Source organism: Cavia porcellus, unplaced genomic scaffold, assembly GCF_034190915.1.
Source record: "Cavia porcellus strain 051 isolate PalLab524CR breed Dunkin Hartley unplaced genomic scaffold, mCavPor4.1 scaffold_10, whole genome shotgun sequence".
In the NCBI taxonomy this organism is placed as follows: Eukaryota; Metazoa; Chordata; class Mammalia; order Rodentia; family Caviidae; genus Cavia; species Cavia porcellus.
Window position 1 is genome coordinate 55346723 of NW_026947493.1, and position 18994 is coordinate 55365716.

Here is an 18994-nt window from a genome sequence, read left to right on the forward strand (position 1 = left end):
CAAAAATAAATGAAGTTCCCATATGACTATTTTTTTATTATCCATTTAGCAAATATTTAGCAGAGCCACCATAGGGCAAGCCCTTCGCAAGGTACAGGGACAAACCAGAGCAAGAAAAACAAAGTGTCTTCCTTTTGAGAGCAAGATTCAAATGAATAAGAAAGTTAAGAAAAACTTCATTGTGAGTTATGCACATATTACTCTGGCACAATTTAACATATTAAGAGACTAAAAATATCATTAAAAGTGGGATTAAACATGGCTTGTTCTTTTAAAATTTTTGTTTGGTTGATTTTGGTGTTTGCCTGTGAAAATTTTGATTTTTTTATTTCTTCAAATGGTACAGCTAAGCCACTAGCTGAGATACAGACATACTTAAATTTAGCATTCTACATGCTTAAAAAAAAAAACTATTTTTAGAACAGTTAATGGTTTATAGCAAAATTCAGAAAAAAAAGTAGAAAAATAGCCTATGCATTCCCTGTTGCCAAATCCAGAACCTCCCTGTTATCAGCATCCTTCACTTGGAGTACAGTTTTTATAAAGTATGAACCTATATGGTTTGACAAGGTTTATTATTAATTATTTAAGGAAGAAATAGGATTTCATTTACAGATCTATGCAATTATGAAAGCATCTCAGTGACAGTATCCATTTAGAACAGAGAAAGGAGAAAAAAAAGCTGGGGCAACATAAACTAAAATATACTGTGTGAAATCATCCTCTGTACCAGACAGTATACTGATAATGCTTTAAATGTATTATTTCATAAAAACTTCCCAGTAACTCATTAGAGTATTATCTCCACTCTGAGGAAAGAGAGGCTATGTCCCTCAGCCAGGAAGAAGGCAGAATGAGTATTCTGGCAGACTGAAGCAGCCTAAACCCTTAACTAAGACCTGAATGGCAGCAGGCCTGGACACACTGCAAGAGATACACTTTTATTCTTGCAGGCACCAAAAACCCTTAACTAAGACCTGAATGGCAGCAGGCCTGGACACACTGCAAGAGATACACTTTTATTCTTGCAGGCACCGTGAATGGGGGTCTACAAAACTGTCAAGAAAAGCAAAAAGAAACAAAAACAAAAAAAGTCCACCACACTGATCTTAAATCTTGATTACAGATCCTAACTGTAGGAAGATGATTATCCTGCAGTGTGTGTAATGCCAGGATCAGGAGCAACTGGCATCAGTGGTGTGACTCAAGATCAGCAAAGAGGTCCCATAACTCAGTGCTTCAAATCTCGGAATGGGTTTAATGGACCCTACAACCAGCCTCCTGCTACCCTCCTCCGCAGGGGATTCTTCTCATTAAACCAGGAGAGCAAAGAATTATGAACAAAAAACATGACCTATAAGTCACTAGCAAACATCTACTAGAATGTTTTCTAAATTGTGTTACATAGTCAAAAGCTGCCCAAAGAAACTCCAATCAATCTGAGATAGATCGGGAAAATCTAATGAATATGCTGGAATTCCCAGGAAATAGCACAGCCTACTCTGAAAATCTGAGTCACTCAGACTCAGCAGTCTTGGAAAAAACAGTATCTTGGTTACCTTTCTCTTGTTGCTGAGACAAAGTACATGACACCTAAACTGAAGGAAGGAAAGGTTAATTTAGCTCACAGTCTGTGGAGGTTTCAGTCCATAATCAACTGGCTCCAAGGCAGAGTGGCATATGGTAAATGGCAACAGTTCATGGCAGTGAAAATCAGCACAAGCAACAAGTACAAAGGGGAGGAGCACTCGGAGAGAAGACTCTCTGTCTCTTACATTGTATGTAGGTCATACTCACTTGGGTGTAGCACTCACAACCATAATCCCCGAATTGCACCAGGAGTCATTCACAAACTTTAGAAGGCTGCCTCTCTGACTGCATGAATCTTTGCAGGGAAGGGGGGTCATCCAGACTCTTCAACAACCTGCTTGCCTTCTCCATTAAGTGAACATTTATTTATTTCCCATATGAAACCCTGAGGTATGAGAGACTTTGAGCTTCACTTATATCATACCACAATTTTCATTCTTGACACAATCAACTAATCAACTTTTCTAAGAGTTTCTGAAGGTGCTTGAAATGTGATAATTATGAAAGAGAAAAGATTGTAACAGAAAATCCTCCACCTACGCCATACCCATACCCAGTACACTTGTCTCTTTGTTGCCCAGGTTATAGCTCCTGTTCCAGTTCTGGTTGCTCCTGCCTCTTAAAAATGGCTGATCACTGTGATCCACAGCTGGTCACTATGATGCACATCATATAGACAATCCACAACTGATAAGCCATTCTGCCTCTGTACTTCCTACTTGCTTATCCCAAATAAGCCCTATACCACCAGGGATCAGAGCCTGATATTCTGGGAATGATGCAATCAGGTAAGAAACCGAGAAACTCCTTGACCATTCAAATATTTCAAGGAAGATCACTGAATTATACTTACATTTCTTACCTTACCACACTTAGTCCTCAAAACCCTACAACAAAGTTGAACATGAACTTCATCCCTTAGATGGCTTCAAATCAGTCATGGCTATTCTCTTGTGATTTTTAACTTGTCTAAGTAGACAAAAGAGTGTCTCAAAAGGTGTTCAATTCTAATTTCCAAAATTAGAAGACATCTTTCATTGCAAAGGGAAATTATTCAACTTATTCAAATTATTCAAAAATACTCAATTGATGATGAAATATGGAGACTGTCTTGGATTATCTGGGTGCACTTTATGTAATCACAAGGAAGCTTAAAAGTAGACAAGGGAAGCATAAGAGACATAATAATGCGGTTTGAAAAGGACTCAATCTGCTATTGCTAGCACTTCAGATGCCAAAAGAAGGTCATGAGCCGAGAGACGTTGGTGGTCCCGATGAGCTAGTCTGTGCAGGCAAAGAGATCCTCTTTAGAGCAGCAGGAAAAGGAAACTGCCAACAGCTTGATTTTAGTTCAGTAAGACCGTATCGGACTACTCACTTACATGTTATGTGAAATGTATAAAAGTTCATCATGACAGAAACCAGAAAGCACATCAGGCCTCTAATCCTTAGATTTTAGGAAATGTTGACAATAATTACTAAAGTGGTCATACATTCCAGGACACTGCCTGTCTGTGACCTGCTTGGTACCATTCCCCAAGGAAATAAACACAAAAAGTTTGTTCTTATATAATCTAACTTCATGTGTGCTGAACCTAATAATAAAAATGCTCAAGCTTGTACTTATGTTTGTTTTCTCTATTTCATTTATCTAATAACTTTATTGTATTTCACTAAAGTATTCATTGAAACCAAAATAAAGAAAAAAAAATAAGCAGAGGGTAGCCCCAAAAGAGTAACTGCTCTAGCTCAGAAACAGTAATTCTACCATTCAATTATTGTTTTTTTTCTTTTGTAGTACCGAAAATCGAACTCAGGACCTTCAGGCAGACGCTTATGCCGCTGAGTTATATCCCTGGCCTCCACCTATTTAAATAACAAATTATTTATGAAAAATCTTGTACACCAGATGCCAAGCTTCCATGCTGGAACTATTCTGTGCGCAAGACATAACACAGCTCTGCCCCTCCCAGTGAGTCCTAGGAGTCACCCGGCTAACTTCGCTGGCAACCCCCTTTGCAGTCCCGCTACTCCAAGGCGGTGGCGCTCACTCCAGGAAGAGCCAAATGAAGGCGTGTGGGGACAGCAGGTCCGGCAAGTGAACGACGCCTAAGAGTTCAATGAATGGAGAAAAAATTCCAAGCACGCGCTAGGGAGCCAGGGGCCAGCCGCATAGATACCTGCACGGATTCCTCCACCCCTCCCGACCAGGACGGCCAGGCTCCGCCCGAGTCCCAGCCCCACACGCAGCGTCCCTCTTGGCCCCACCCGCCGTGTCCTAGGCGGGGCACCCGTGAGTCCTCTCACCCGCCCGAGCTCCGCCTTCCGCTGCAGCTCCGAGTGTCGCTCCAGCGCGCTCGCGAAACCCCCTGGGCGCGTCTTAGGCGCTGAGGAATCAGAGTTTCCGCTCTCGGAGCCACTCTCAATGCCCGCGCTTCGAGAGCGCCTAGAGACGAAAAACACTCGCAGAAAACGGCTCTCAGCCGCAACGGCACGAGTCCCACACAGCGCCGCCATGACGCCTCTGCAACCTCTGACCTTCGGCCTCCGTTCCGCAAGCGCGCGGGTCAGGGGGCGGGGCGACGAGGGCCCCGCCCACCGCCTCCGAGCGCTGTGGTGCGGCTACCGTGCTGTGTGGGGCATCGAGGCTGCGACCGAAATTCGTCCAGATAATTAGTAGCTGTAGGTGCGGTGAGATTTGATTGGGGAGTGCGTCTGACCCTGAGGGTGCGTGGTCATGCCACCCTTGCTGTGCTCCTCGTCTGGGTGTCTCCTCGTAGCTGACCGCCGCGCTCCTCCTTTTTTCCGGGCTTCGGTTCAAACCTCAGGTTCTCCGCGTTAGACTTGGGAGCTCTAACGCTATTCGGCTTCTGTTTGTCCCATTCACCCAGCACTTCCTACTATGTCACTTACTGTATTAAAAGTTTTTATAGTCTGCTCCCTCAGCTTTGCAAACTCCGTGAAGGAATCTGCTGCTGGAATCCTTGCAGTGGAGCCCAATAAACGTATGAAACCCTGGGACCAAGTTTGTACCCTGCCGTTTCTGCCGACGGGCCACCTAAGTTTTGAAAATAGTAATCCTGACAGGTTCTGTCACCTTTAGGTAGCTACTGTCCTGTCTAGAGTATTAAGTTTCAGAACGTGCCACACATTGCACCACCAGGGACCCCCATCCTCACTTTTAGCTTCAAGGTTGATTTCTAGAATTTGCTCACCCTTTTGAAAACTAAACCCAACGCCAAACTTAAGTGTTAATCAGTCCCCCACACCTTTTACCCAACAGTTTTGTTAACCCACGGTTGGTTACCTCGCGGGACTGGTGGCACACGCCTTTCTATGTCATTTAATGGTTGAGAGCAGGAAATTTTAGGATCACAGATCCTATCTTAGAAATGCCTTCGATAATGGATTTAAGCTGTCTTATGCTTTCAATCTGTTTGGCACAGACACCGTACAGAACAGTTAAGTGGAGGCTTTAAGGTGAAAGAGTTCTCCCCTCTTGGCACTTAAAACTGTTTATTTCCCTTGCCCTATAATTAACTCTTGCCTAAAACAGTTTTGTATTATTCTGTGGCTGTTGCTTTCACTTCTTTCATTTCATAAAATGTGGTTAAGTTGTAAAGAGCACAGCCAGCAACTTTTTAAGAGCCCTCAATTATAGTCCTTGCTAATTCTGATTTTAGGCAAGCCAGTTTCATGTCGCTGACTTGGTTTCCTCGCTTGTAAAACCAAGCTTTTATCACAGTACCGCGTTTAAGGACATGCTTTGCAAAGTTTACATTACTATGAACAGAAAAAGCGGGGTTACTAAGTCCTAGCTCTGAAATTCAATAAATACGTGAAACACATCTTGCCTTTGACAGATGAGAACTCAAGGATTCTAACAGGTATGTTGGGGATTTTTTGCTTTTTTTTTTTACAACAGGGTCTCTCTATGTAGTGTAGGGTTGGCCTCGAACTCAGTGAACCTGTCTCTGCCTCCCAAGTGCTAGGATTATGGTGTGTGCCACCACATCCAGCCTGGCTTTTTCCCTTAATTTTTGTAGTTTTTAATTAATAAATGTGTTGATGGGCTGTATGTACTTTGTTGAAGTTTTCAGTTTTACTTGAAGGTTACTTTCACATTAAGCACATTTTTTAAAATGTCAAAGTCACCAGCATTGAAAATGAATTGTTTGTTGTCAGCTGACTTCAAAATTCTGCCTTTGGTAGAGGAGTGTCAGAAGTATCAAATGAGAGGGGTTAAAGATGACAGCGAAGGGAGGAGGGTCACAGGCTTTCCCATCCGCTGTAATGCAGTGTTTTCACATTTTTGTAGCATTTTAAGCATTCTAACCCTATTCTACCCATACCTTCCTTCTTGCTTTACTAAGATACAGGCCTTTTTTCTCCTTTATAGTTTTCAGGTTGTTAATACACGTGGCAAACATATTACTAATGGCAGGTAAAAAGGAAACGAAATAGCTAAATGCCTGGCTTTATGTCTACTGGCTGTTGTCTCATTTATAAAATTGTTAAACCACCATACCCTTGAGAAAAGAATTTAAAATGACAGTAAAATGTCTAAGCACTCAATAGGTGGCTATTCATGGACAGGTGAAGTGACCAGGTGATTAGAACTTCAAGCCTCTTAACAAACTGTCAGAGTCTGTTAGGCTAGATCTAGAGATACTAGTTTTCAGTCATTGCAGCCATGCAAATGGGCAAGATCATTAAGGGTATCATGGAGATAATGACTAAGAATAAGCATTTAAGGAGTTGGAAGAATACTAACAAATTGGAAAATAACACAAATTAAGAAACTTAGGAAAATGTTCATGCATAAACTGTCAAAATGAAAAGTCACATCCTCTTACAAATGTGTGTTCAAACAAAATTGCAGTAATCACACTACCAAGCAACCTCAGTAACATCAAAAGTATGTGAGCTGGCAAAAAGCATAGTCACTGAATAGCATTTTTTTTTTTTTTTTTGGTGCTGGGAATCAAACCCACAACCACATGCTGCCTGGCAGGTGCTGTGCCACTAGGCTATACCTCTGGCCTCCTTGAACAGCATTTACTAATGAAGTGCTGGCAGGTGACAGGCACATGCATGGCCTGCCCTCTGGGGCCTACCATACCAAGATGAAAAAGCTTTCTGACTTCTATCAGAGCAATATGGAATCGTGAAGTTGCCTGATAATGATGCTTTTACAGTGTGACCCACTCTGGGACTTTATAATGTACTTACAGTGACACGGTCACTAAAACTGACTAATGGCCAAATGTCTCTTCAATATGGGCAAAAACTTTACTTTTTCTTCTGATTTTTAAAACCTGTAAGAAGCTGGTCATGATGGTGCATATCTTTAATCCCAGCATTCGATAAAATAAGGCAAAAAGATTGCTGCAAATTCAAGGCCAACATGGACTACACAGCAATATCTTGTCTCAAAAAAAAAAAAAACCTATAAAAACACGTAGTCTTGACAAAATGTCTTACTCATTACCTCCTCTGGAACATGTGCAACAAACACTTAATACATGCATTTTAATAGTCAGCATGTTTTTTTTTTTCATTTTGATTCAACACAGCTACTTATGGATCTTTACACATCCAGGATATGAAGAGTTTTGGACTTGCCCCTTTCCTCCACAGATAGGCAATACATACGAAAGAACCCATACCCAAATTACAGAATTTTTATTCCTTTAAAATACTATAAAAAAATACACCATGTGTCTCTTAGATCCACAAATGACCCAAATTAAATGTTTTTTTCTATACTTTAGTAATTTGAGTTGATAGGATAATCCAGTTGATGTGTTGTCTTCATTGATTACTTTGACCTCAAGTTTATTTCCCACCAACTCTATAACTTAAGGACACTGCTTTGTGTAAGATATTTTTTCTATTACACTTTTTGAGTCCTTATATATGAGATTTCATAAATACCAGATTTCTCTCTCCTGTTTTGTTATAATGCTAAACACAAAACAGTAAGAGTAGCTATGGTTGCTTTCTGGTAGTCCTAGTCACAGTTTCAAATTTTCAAAATATCTGATTCATAATATCAAATCTGCCACAGAGAGCACTTGGAATAATATTTTTAATTCCATGTTTATTTTCCTGAATTCATCCTTTTTTTTTACTTCTAAGAGCAGAGTAGTATATAATAGATTAAGCAAATTTTAAATTAGGAAGTTACCTAGGAAAGGGAGTTTCCTATTTCTTTTACAGCCATTTCCAAAACTTACCTAGACCCATCCCACTTTCCCATACCCATTTTTATCATTTTTCCTCATATGGTGGAGAAAAACTCGAAGATATTTCTCTTACCTAAACTGCCATTATTGAAAGATAGGAACAGGCAAAGAAACAATATAATGAAGAGAAGATGCTGAACAACAACAACAATAAAACCTCCTTGGTAGAAAAAAATAACAGCTATGTTAAATAACCATAGTATTTCTACAAGTGACAAATTTTTACAGATCTGCTCCTCTGGGAGAAAACTCCAACTACCTTTGCCTTAAGACCCGAGAAGGAAATAATTTACAGCATTAGCTTGATACCATTAATCAGCAATTTAATACCGACAGTAAACACTGCTTATAGACACTAGATGATTCTTTAATAAACTGTTTCCAGACCACTGGCCTCATAATAAATATTGAGACCTATACTAGTGTATGCAGAATTTATTAAGCTTTGCACATGTAATAGAGCATAGTTTCAGTTGCATCCAAAGTGCTAACAAAAGCTCTAGCAGTCAAGAATGGTAGCATGTCATTTTATAACAATCAACATTGAGGCTTTTTAAATTTGAGTTTTAGAAGAATTTATCTTGAACTAAATCTAGTCATGCTTTTAAAAACTGCTTTAAGTCACTCCAAGCTTGGCAGTTAACATTTGGCATAAACAATAAAACAATCACAACTTGATAAATAACAGATAACATGATAGGCCATAAAGGTATAGTATAAGGAAATAGTGGTGGTGCTGATGGTAAGTCAGTAGCAGTAATTAGAGTACCTTGGCCTCTGTGCAGAGAAGATTTGATTCACTAGCCTGGATACCCAGTTTTTAAAATAGGAACAATGTCTGCAGTTCCATTTGTAACACCGCAAACAAGTAGAGAATGATGAATTGATTTTTATTAATAAATCACACCCTCAGGAGTTATAACCAACACCTTAGTATAAAAATGTTCAAGTTATATCAGTTGTATAACTGTGTGCTTATTTTAAAAGGTGCTAAATGGATTAAATGGAGACAGCAGTTCTTCACCTAATGTGATTGACCTCCATGTTTACAACCATCAAGATGGAAAACACTTCAAGTGTTTGAGCTACACATTGATGAGCACACTTGTATTTCTACCTGATATGCTTGACTTGTTATTTGGTCAACTGTCCATTTAGTCCAAAAATAAAATTTCAGTATTGTCAAAATCGATACAAGTGACACAATAACAAATATGCTGAAATGGTTACAGTCATAAAGGGCAGTTAACGATATGGGGCAGTCCTACTCCCAAGTCACCCAGTAGTTGGAATTACTGTACATACTGTCACACAACCATAACAGATTGAGTTTAAAGTTCTTTACTTCATTCTGATATCTTCACACACCCAAGATATATACGTTATATGAAAACTTTATTCAAAACAATGTTTTTTGTAGCTGGTAAATTCTTCCCTTAAATGTAAATAAAATGGCACAGAAAACTTTAATAACTAATAAAAGATTCAGAAAACTTAAAAAAGAACAATTTGAATTAGGAGTCATATAACAGAGGAGTTAAAGAAGAAAAAAAATCTAGAAGACAAAGATCCAAGTAGCATCTCAGATGCAGAGCAATTTTGTAAAGTAGAAAAGCAACTATGATCACCTGCTTCTTAGATCATTCTAGCACGTGTCTCCAGGTACTACTTGTGTCTTTATAACAGTATTTCCCTAAATAGCCTTGAATGCACATTCAGGGTGTTTCCCAGGAGTAGAGGTGAAGATATTTTCATTTTGTTTAACTCCAAAACTATTTGGTCAAAGAAATACATAAAGCTAAATAAAAGCACATCTGGTAGAAATCCATGGCAATGAATGTTGACAAGATGTGCTTGGATCTTGCTTGCAGCATCTGGCAGTGGGTAGTGGAACAAAGGTAGCGATCTCACAGACTCTCCTGTGTCTGTTCTGGAGGCGGCTCTGTGACGGTGGCACTGGCATTTGCAGTGGAATTCAAGACTTCTCCAAAATCCCCGCCAGTAGGCTTGGTTCCCCCTACTTTAGACTTAAAAAAAGAAAGGGGAAAAAAAAAAAAAGGAAAGAAGACAAGAAACAAAATTAGCTGACACTGCAAATTTTACTTTCAAATCAGGAACCCGACAGCTCAGTGATCATTGTAGACATTTGGAAGTTAGTATTGCTGTAATACTCAGGGTGGTTATTAAAACAATGCAGCCTTCCTTGCTGAAATCTTCAGACTGGAGTCTGCTAATTGTTCTCCATAGAAAAATTTGTCTCAGGAACTCTGTAAAGCCTGTCATTCCAAAATAGCTAATGAACTCTCATAATGCTTGCATAAACAGTTTGCATCACATCCAAGTGTTCATTTAGCTACATTCAATCAAGAAATACTGTTCAGCATAGCAACAGAAGAAACACATCTTTTTCCCAGTTACAGTGTAAGCTTTTCAGCCCTTTACGAAAGTGGGGATCAAGGACTGCAGACTCATTGTTAGACATGAAGACTGAGATACTTGCCCCTATGCCCCACAGAACTGAAATCTGCACTCCAACAGGATCCTCATGTGATTCATGTGCACAGTGAGAAGCATTCCTCCAACCTGTCTAGCTTGAAATTCTGTCAGTATTTGTTAGAATGAATTCATCTGCCTAACATCTGTGCATTTCAAAACCCCTTAGTACAGCTTCACTTCTGCTTGTTCCAATGCTGATGTATCTGTGCTCACTCCTGGATTACACATGACTGACCCACAGGACAGCCAACACTAAGAAACCAGCCAGTGACAAAGGGTGAAAAGCAGCTCATAACAGATTTGACCTTGACCTTGCTCCTGAGTCTTAACTGACTAGAGACTCCCAAGGATTGAGAATCTAGTTGAAATTTTCTTACTCCCCTTGTTCTCCCATCTAAAACCTTTGAACTGAGAAATTTTATGACTTGTATCTATTGTTCTTGGTAAAACATTCCTTAATAAGAAATGGTTAAAGACACCTTTCAGTTCAACATATTTAAAACTAAACTCATCCCCACAAGCAGCTCCTCCTATTCTTTTTAAAGAATTTATAGTAGTATCTAGTGTACTAGTAGTATACTAGTAGTATACTAGATACTAGTATAGTATACTAGTACTATACTACTATATCTAGTATAGCTAGTAGTATCTACAGATTGCCCCCATCCAGACACCTGGAGTTGTATGGGAGCCTGCCCCATGTTGTTACACAACTAATCTCTTTAATTCTGTCCTAACTTCTGAATACCTTTATGCTTTGTCCCATTGCACTATCACAATTCTCTCCACCATCATCTTTGGCTGGGATTAAAACTCTTGCTTCCTAAGCTGCCTGTCTCCAGGCTTGCCCTTCCTTTGGGTGTGCAGGGTTGCCAGTGGTCTTTTTTCTAAAATGCACAGAGGATGAGGTTCCTCGGGCTGTTTTAAAATCCTTCAGTGGTTTCCCATTACCTTAACTTCAAATCCCTATTCCTCGAAAGGGTTTTCAATCATCAAACATTTCTCTCAACTTAAAGATTTCCGCTTCTATTACTGGTTCCCCTAAGAGGCCTTCCCTGACTTTCCCGCCTCCCAAGGAAGGTGAGGTTCCTACCACTAACCCTCACTGCACCCTCCACTTTCGCTGCCATAGGAGATGCTCAGTAACACAGAGCAATACAAATATAAAAGTATATATGATGACAGTGTTTAACTGAATATAAATGTAAACTGGCAAAACTATACTCCAAGCATACAACTGTACTTTGAAATTTCTTTGGGAATATCTGATATGCTGTACTATATTTATACATTATCTGAATGATGCACACACAGAGGCAGTCCTGGAGACTGAGCCCACGGCTTTTACATTGACTGTGCTCCCAAATCATCTTTTGAAGGAGGGTCTCAAATAAATTGCCCATGCTGAGCTCAAACTTTTTGATCCTCTTGCCTCAGTTTCCTAGCATGCTGTGATTACAGCCAGTACAAATTATATTACAGAAGTGTGTTTTATCACAATTATAGTCTAAATATGTTCAGAAAAAATATTTAGCAAATGACTGGAGGTTCCTCCTCAGCTCTACCAACAAAACTGAACATAGGTAGGCTTCCAACTAACCACTGCAAAGACTACTGCTTAGGACAGATGTCTAGTTGGGGACAGGAGAATCCTAACAATACTGAGGAGTTATGCTAAATCTCGACACTCTGCAGTAGACTGTTTTCAAGTACATGACTTGGCATTAAGAAAAAATAGGTCTCTTATACAGATCTTGAAGAATGACTGATACACTTTTATTCACCAAACACATATAGCAATGTGCCGAGGACCACGCTAGGCCTGGAGAGGTATGAGGAAGCAAACAAAGTCTGCTGCCTCTCCAATCAGTGGGTTTCCCTGGCATCATGCTGGAGGAGCGGGGCTGAATAAACTGTAAGGCCATGTGCACAGTGTGATCAAAAAAGCACTGACATTTGTGTGCACAAACAGAAAAGGTATGCTAATGTTTGTATGGGCAAATGAAGACTTAGATAATTTTACATTAGATTTTTTTCAATAAATATACCCTGGGGGCTGGGGATTTAGCTCAGTGGCATAAGCGTCTGCCTTGCAAGCAGGCAGTCATGAGTTCGATCCCTGGTACCGATAAAAAGGAAAAAGACAAAAAATAAATAAATAAATAAATATACCCTGCCTCTATAACCTTAAAAAAAGGTGAATTGTTTAGTTTTGACTCAACATTAGCTTTTAAATTCATTTATGTAAAAATATTTATTAGTTTTAATCCTTAAAATATTGACTGTAAGTGTCAGTTAAGTTGGGAAGAAATATTTGGGCTTTACTCAATGCAGAGAGAGTCAGGCGTATTACTAAGAATTAATGATTTTGTAACTTTGAATATATTGTAATCTTGACACCACAAATAATTAAAACTGAACAGTCAATGATAAGCACCATGGCGTCATTCTAATAAATAACAGATCGTCCAATCACTGAGGATCAAATAACTGTCCATTATAAGACATACGCAAACATCCACTAAATACCCTAAGTGAAGAATATTTGATGATACTGGAAAATTTTTGATGCATGACTTTTATTCTTTTTGCGATGCTGGGGTTGAATCCAGGGCTTCATGCACACTAGGCAAGTGTAGTACCACTGAGCTACACTTCCAGCCCTCAGTTCTTTTTAAATTATAATAGCATAGTACTACTCTCCACATATATCACTATTTCTGGGTGGTGGCACCATATTTTATTTTTTGTGCTTTCTATATTCTTTGTCTCCAATAAAGTTACATTATAAAAGATATCTGAAATGAATAAAAGCAAAAGGGTCACTGCTTTCTAAATTGTACCTTTCAGCATTTAGCATGCTACAACATATGCTAAGACTGAAAGCATACATAACTCTTGAAATGTTCATTAATGTCATGAAGAATAAAGTTCTTAAAGTTCTTTAAATTTTTTTAAAAAAAATAACGGTGGTGAGTGATTTGCCCACATCAAAGAAATATTAAGATACCAAGCTCTGTGTTGCAAAACATCCTATTCATCTCTTTACTTGCCTTTAAGTTTTCAACCTTTTCTTCAAATGACTTGAAAGTTGGAGAGTTTCTATGGAGAGAAGAAAAATAGTAAAATTACAAACACTGAAAAATCCCGACAATTGTGAACACATCATTAGTTGACTAATTCCTCATCGTCACTGTCAACCAGCAGCAGAACTGTTACAGACTTTTCACTTTTGAGCTACTATTTCTATAAACCTGTATTTGAATTTGTGAAGACAGCCTCAGAAATAAGTGACAAAAACAGCAAAGACCTTTGTGAGAAAAGTGATAAAGAAATCCAGGTAAAACATCAATTCTGTCTCTTCCCCAAACAACTTGTCAAGGTACAAGAATATGACACTATGAGATCAGTTTAGTAAACTGAATCAAAAGTTTGATTAAGGTGCTACACTCAAGCTCCTGCCTAGAGTCTCATCTTGCCTGGCAGGATTCTGACATGAATCCAAACCACTGAGCTGCAACAAGCAGATCATTGGTGCCTTAACCAGGATTCCCAATTCCTAGTAGATAGCATCATGGACAGGGACAAGGGACCATAGGGACACCTGAAGCACAGAAACTGGGCTTTGCTACTCCCCAAGCTTCCCTAGCTGACAAAAACAGTATTCACAGTCTACAGAAGCTTCACATCTGCCTTCAGATCCATTCATTAAGGTTGCTCTTGGGGCTTCTGATTCTCACCCAAGGGTTCCCAATGTTCTTATCTTATCCACCTTGCTTCAGATAGCCTGCCAAGATGAAAAAGACAAAGAAGGGAACGTGGGGATTCCTCCTTCCTCCAGTGGTGATGGTTGATTCTCAAAAGTATCTCCCAGACCATCTGTATCATTAATAATGCAAATTCTCAGGTGCCACCCAGGGCTACAGAATCAGAAACACTAGGGTTGGGTTCAGCGAGCAGAGTTATAACAAGCCCTCCAGGCGATTCCAATGCCTGCTGCAGTCTAAGCCAAGACCCTCTAATCCTCTGAAGAGGCTGGGTGATGTAACAACATGTACCACTTGCAAATGCTCACTGCTGAAAGTCAACAGTCCTATTAAACCACAGCTGGTTTCAAATGTCATAGAGGGACAAGGGAAGGATGGAAAGAAATGGGGAAGATAGCAAAGGATATTGTAGACAGAAGAGATGAACTACCTGTATCCACCAAAGGAAAAGGTTTAATTAGGGAGCAGTATTCACTTAACAATGAAACACTTCAGATATGAAACAGTTTATAAGGTAAAATAGAAACAGTTCTTGTATTAAAACTCACAAATATTCAATGCATTTTTTTACCCAGGCCAACATTATAAGAGTAACTGAAATTTGGTATATGATCAAACATCTCTGGAGCAGAATGCTAGATTGCTACCACTGAACAGTCCAGTTAAATATGTAAACAAAGCACAAGTGTAATACCAACTATATTTGGTAGAAATATACCTTACCTCATAGCAGGCATGCTAATTGAATGTTGAATGGAGCGTATACTTAAGAGGCAGCATTGAAAAGAGACAGAAATGAAATTAGTATAGAGTGGTGTTTTGACATAGAAAAGGCTGACAAAACAGCTTTCTACAAGCTTTTAGTGCCATGAAGAATTGTCTACTTTTTGAAGTGGAGGGGATCACAGTTATTACAATGTAATTTACTTTTATTTGTGAGCTAATTTAATCCCAAGCCCTATCAGAGATAATAATACAACATTATAGTTTTATAGCATTTGAAATTTATAGCATCTGAAAACTGAAATAGGAATTCACCTGGATCTGTAAAGTATACCACACTGAGATCAGAAATTAAATGATTTACCCAGGGTCAGTGCAGAATCAAAAGTAGAACTTGGGTCTTTGGTACTCCTAACTCAGTGTTCACCACCTCCCCTCAAAAAAGGCACACACATGTAACTAACACACACACACACACACACACACACACACACACACACACAGTGATAGATCCCTGCAATCAGCTTTGTCTTTGGTTTCCAGGGTGGAACAAGTAAGCCTTAAAATAAATCACTCTGACAACTTTTAGAATTACATAATATACCTTAGCAGCACCAGTATATATTATGTACTAGAGATACTTCCTTATACACTTAATCGCGATTAAACTAAATGATCTCAAAAGGCCACTCTAGTAACATTTGGCCCTTGGTCTTCTCAAATCCATCTTCCACTCAAGGACAAGGCAGTCCACTGACTGAGTCCAGGCTATCTAATCCAGCTCCCACAGGAGGAGACCATTTCATGAGCTCAGGGTCTAACATCACAGCATGCTCTGATATCATTATTATGTGCTTACTATTGCATCACTGGCACAGCTCTTTGTGGTAAATAGTCTTCCTTGTGGGTAAGTCCATAGTTGAAGGTACACATCCCCAGTTATATTTAAATCTTTGTGTGCTCGTGTTTCATCTTTCTCAAAGATCCAGTAACAAATGGTAATGTGTTTTGTATATAGCTCCTCAAATGTAGTTTTGCACTAATATTCGATAGATATATAATTGATATGTATCAAAATATTCTGGCAGTTCAGAGAATCAAGAAAATATTTCAACATCTCTGGACTTGTCTTAAATAACACAAGAACAGACCCATGTGACTCAGCATCCTCAGCTCTATAATGACTGAAATCTTGGGTAAAGATTTCAGTAAAGGACTGTAGGAGGAATTAGCTAGTTCTCTTCATATGAACTCCCATATTTGAAAGACATAAAGATGAAAGAAAAATATCTTTCTAAATTTGAAACTAGAGCTTCCATCACCACCTGCCCTTCCTTGAACCTTTCTAAAAGCTCTCCCTGGAACAGATACACTGCCATAAACCACTTCCTGCCATAAAGCCTATGGTACAGGATCAGTGCAACACCGCCTACCACATGTAACCTCATGATTCAGAGTGTCTGGACTAAGACCCTCACGCTAGCAGACTACAATCAGGATACTATACTCACTGGCTCGGCTGGTACAGGCACTTAGGTTAGAAAGTCACATGAATTTAAATTTCAATTTTTTTTGAGACCAGATGGAAACTGCCAAGAATGCAGAGGAAGCTGGTTCTCCCCAAAAAGAATCAAATATCAGCAGACAGAGGCAAAGGAACTTAGGAAGAGATGGCCAGAAAGGAAGGGAGAGGAACAAGTTTGCTGGTTTCCATGGTTTCTACACACTATCTCAGGCCCTAATACCTTTCCTGTTATGGGGTGCCTTCAGAGAGGCACCCTCTTCTCTCCTGGGATTACTAAGAACTTTCCACCTGTGCGGCATTTTCCCTTTTAAAAAGCTGACATAACAAACATTAACTTTTTTCCTCATAACCAAAAGAGTCTTCACTGGTACATTCATTTTTGGTAGAAACAACCAAATTCTGGCAACAGAAGCTGTGTAATAGCCAAATGTGATAAAATGCTTATCCATGAGATCCACAGGTTGAATTCAATAATATCAACCAAATGAGGACATAAGTGGTTAGAGCACACACTTCAGAAATTCACAGCTAGCTACGGTCCCTGTTCCCATGTCCACTTAGAGGGCCACATTCTTACATTCCTTCTGTGGCTGGCAGCTGGGTTCCCTGCCCTCACTCAGGCTGTGTGCTCACCAAACGCACTTCGTGAGAATATGCAAGGAAAAGCAGGAAGTGACTAGAATAAGACCGATTTGGTGAAAACCACTGAATGGAATCTGAGGTTGAGTATTGCTCTATTTCACAATAAGAAGACAAAAGCACACTCATTAAAGAGAATGAAGTAAACAGAGAGTTAAATCCATGGCCTGTTTTTGAGGTAGCTATTTGAGCAGAAAGGCCAAGGAACACAAACCTATTTCAAATCCATCCAGTTATGTGATCCTCTCTACAATCTGTTTTTAGGTGAAATTCAGTTTTGTGGGAAGGTAGTCTGCAATTAACTATTTGGTAGCCACTATTTCATTCAAGCTGCTGTACAGAAAGTCATACAAAACTTTAACATCCCTCAACTTCCTATCAAATCTCCAACTTCATTCAATGTTAAATACCACATGTGATACTTTAAAAGCAAAAACGTCATCTAACTACTGGCTCAGAATCATCCCTTAACAATTTATGAAGATCAATTAGCATCTATGAAGCAAATTTCATTCAAAATTTTCTACCTTGCTTTGTAACCTTTAAATAGATTAGTATCTAATCAAAGCAGAAATAAAAACCCAGTCCTCTGCCAGATCTGTAATTCTAGCACTTGGGAAGCTGAGCCAGGAAGATTGCTGTGAGTCTGCGCCCAGCCTGGGCTACACAGTGAATTCAAGGTCATCCTGAACTACACAGCAAGACTCTGTCTCAGAACCCCAAAGCAGCAGCAGCAAAGCAAACTGAGTTCCTTACACATGCAGAAAAAATGGCAGGGCCATCTAACACTAGTGCTTCTCAATCAATCTCATATTCACTCTTGCTTTGAAAAAAATATTCTGGCAAAATCTAAATTATTTCTGTTTTTTCCTGGTGTTTTACAATTATTTGATTCTTTTCATCTCTAATAAGGGGGGAGGAGAAAGAAGTGAGGAGGAATTAATGCATAACCTGTTAGAATACGTCTGCATGCCAGGCACACTTGTAAGCGCACTCTGTAATTACAGTTTCCTCCTCACAACAATCTCTTGATGTGGGTGATGGAAAAGCAGCTGCTGGGCAATGCCTGCGGGACACTGCCTCAAAATATCATTGTTCTGGGGAAACTGCCAGCTCTGAAAGTTGGGTGTGCTGGGTTTGAATCCAACCATCTGCAACCTTGAGGATTCCCCTCAACTGTACTAACCAAGCAGTAACAGCACCTCCTCCACAGCTGCTCTATCTACTTCTGTCACACAGATATTTGTTATTATTATAACAGGGGACTTTAGTTAAAACAGAACATCTACATCATGTTCTATCTCTTAAAACTTTCAAATTTCAGTTTATTTCAATTGTCAGCATCAACTCTACAGCTGACCAGTGTCTGACATGCAGCAAGCACCCAGTGAAGACTTCAGAAGGAAGGAACGACGGACAGTTTGCTAACCAAAACGGAAAATATGGATATGAAAGGTAGGAAAAATAATAATTTTTCAAATTCAAATCAAAAGATAATCTCTTTCTGAGAAGACACATCTTTTCCCATTAAGGGGTAGAAATTTTCAGGACAAGCAATTGCCTGGAATATCTGTAATAAACTCAAAACAAAGAAAAAATATCTAGAGGTATACATGAAAGAAGAAATTTCCTTTGGAAATAGAGGCAAAATGAATTAGCACTTTCTCTTAAATCCATCACAAACAGGAAAATGAGGCTGCCCTCCTCACAGTATTCTATTACTAAAAACTTATGTTCCATTATGGCACAGACCGAGATGGGAAGATCTTTTAAAATTTCTCTCAAAATGGAAAAAGCACTGAGCCAATGCTTACCATGTATGTTAAAAAGCAAGCACACAGCAGAGGGAGGATGTGCATGCCTTGGGTGGAGGCCTGCTGTCCCCCACAGACCCAGCAGACCCTTCTCGCGACCTCGTTCACCCAGCTCTCGGCTGCACCCTCATCCTCAGGGCCTCAAACGGACGCTCAGGTTCTGTTCTTCCCGTCCACCACCAACCCCTGTGC

General features: G+C 39.5%; 2 protein-coding genes across 5 annotated transcripts in view; both read right to left on the reverse strand.

Annotated features, from left to right (window-relative positions):
• The window catches only part of Mrps28 (mitochondrial ribosomal protein S28), a 118981-nt gene extending 114836 nt beyond the window's left edge, over nucleotides 1–4145 (reverse strand). Inside the window, exon 1 of the mRNA XM_013144148.3 lies at nucleotides 3898–4145. Within this exon, the coding sequence (XP_012999602.2) occupies nucleotides 3898–4107 (210 nt within the window). The 5' untranslated portion in view covers nucleotides 4108–4145. The remainder of the gene's footprint in view (nucleotides 1–3897) is intronic.
• A 4113-nt stretch (nucleotides 4146–8258) lies between these two features.
• Tpd52 (tumor protein D52) overlaps nucleotides 8259–18994 on the reverse strand; it is a 92962-nt gene continuing 82226 nt past the window's right edge. For 3 of the 4 annotated variants that reach the window (XM_063257490.1, XM_023561796.2, XM_003480045.5), the window contains 3 exons: nucleotides 14825–14866; nucleotides 13388–13436; nucleotides 8259–9865 (listed from right to left, as the gene is read on the reverse strand). In XM_063257490.1, the coding sequence (XP_063113560.1) occupies nucleotides 9746–9865; nucleotides 13388–13436; nucleotides 14825–14866 (211 nt within the window). In that variant the 3' untranslated portion in view covers nucleotides 8259–9745. The remainder of the gene's footprint in view (nucleotides 9866–13387; nucleotides 13437–14824; nucleotides 14867–18994) is intronic. The other variant, XM_003480044.5, reaches the window with a different exon arrangement.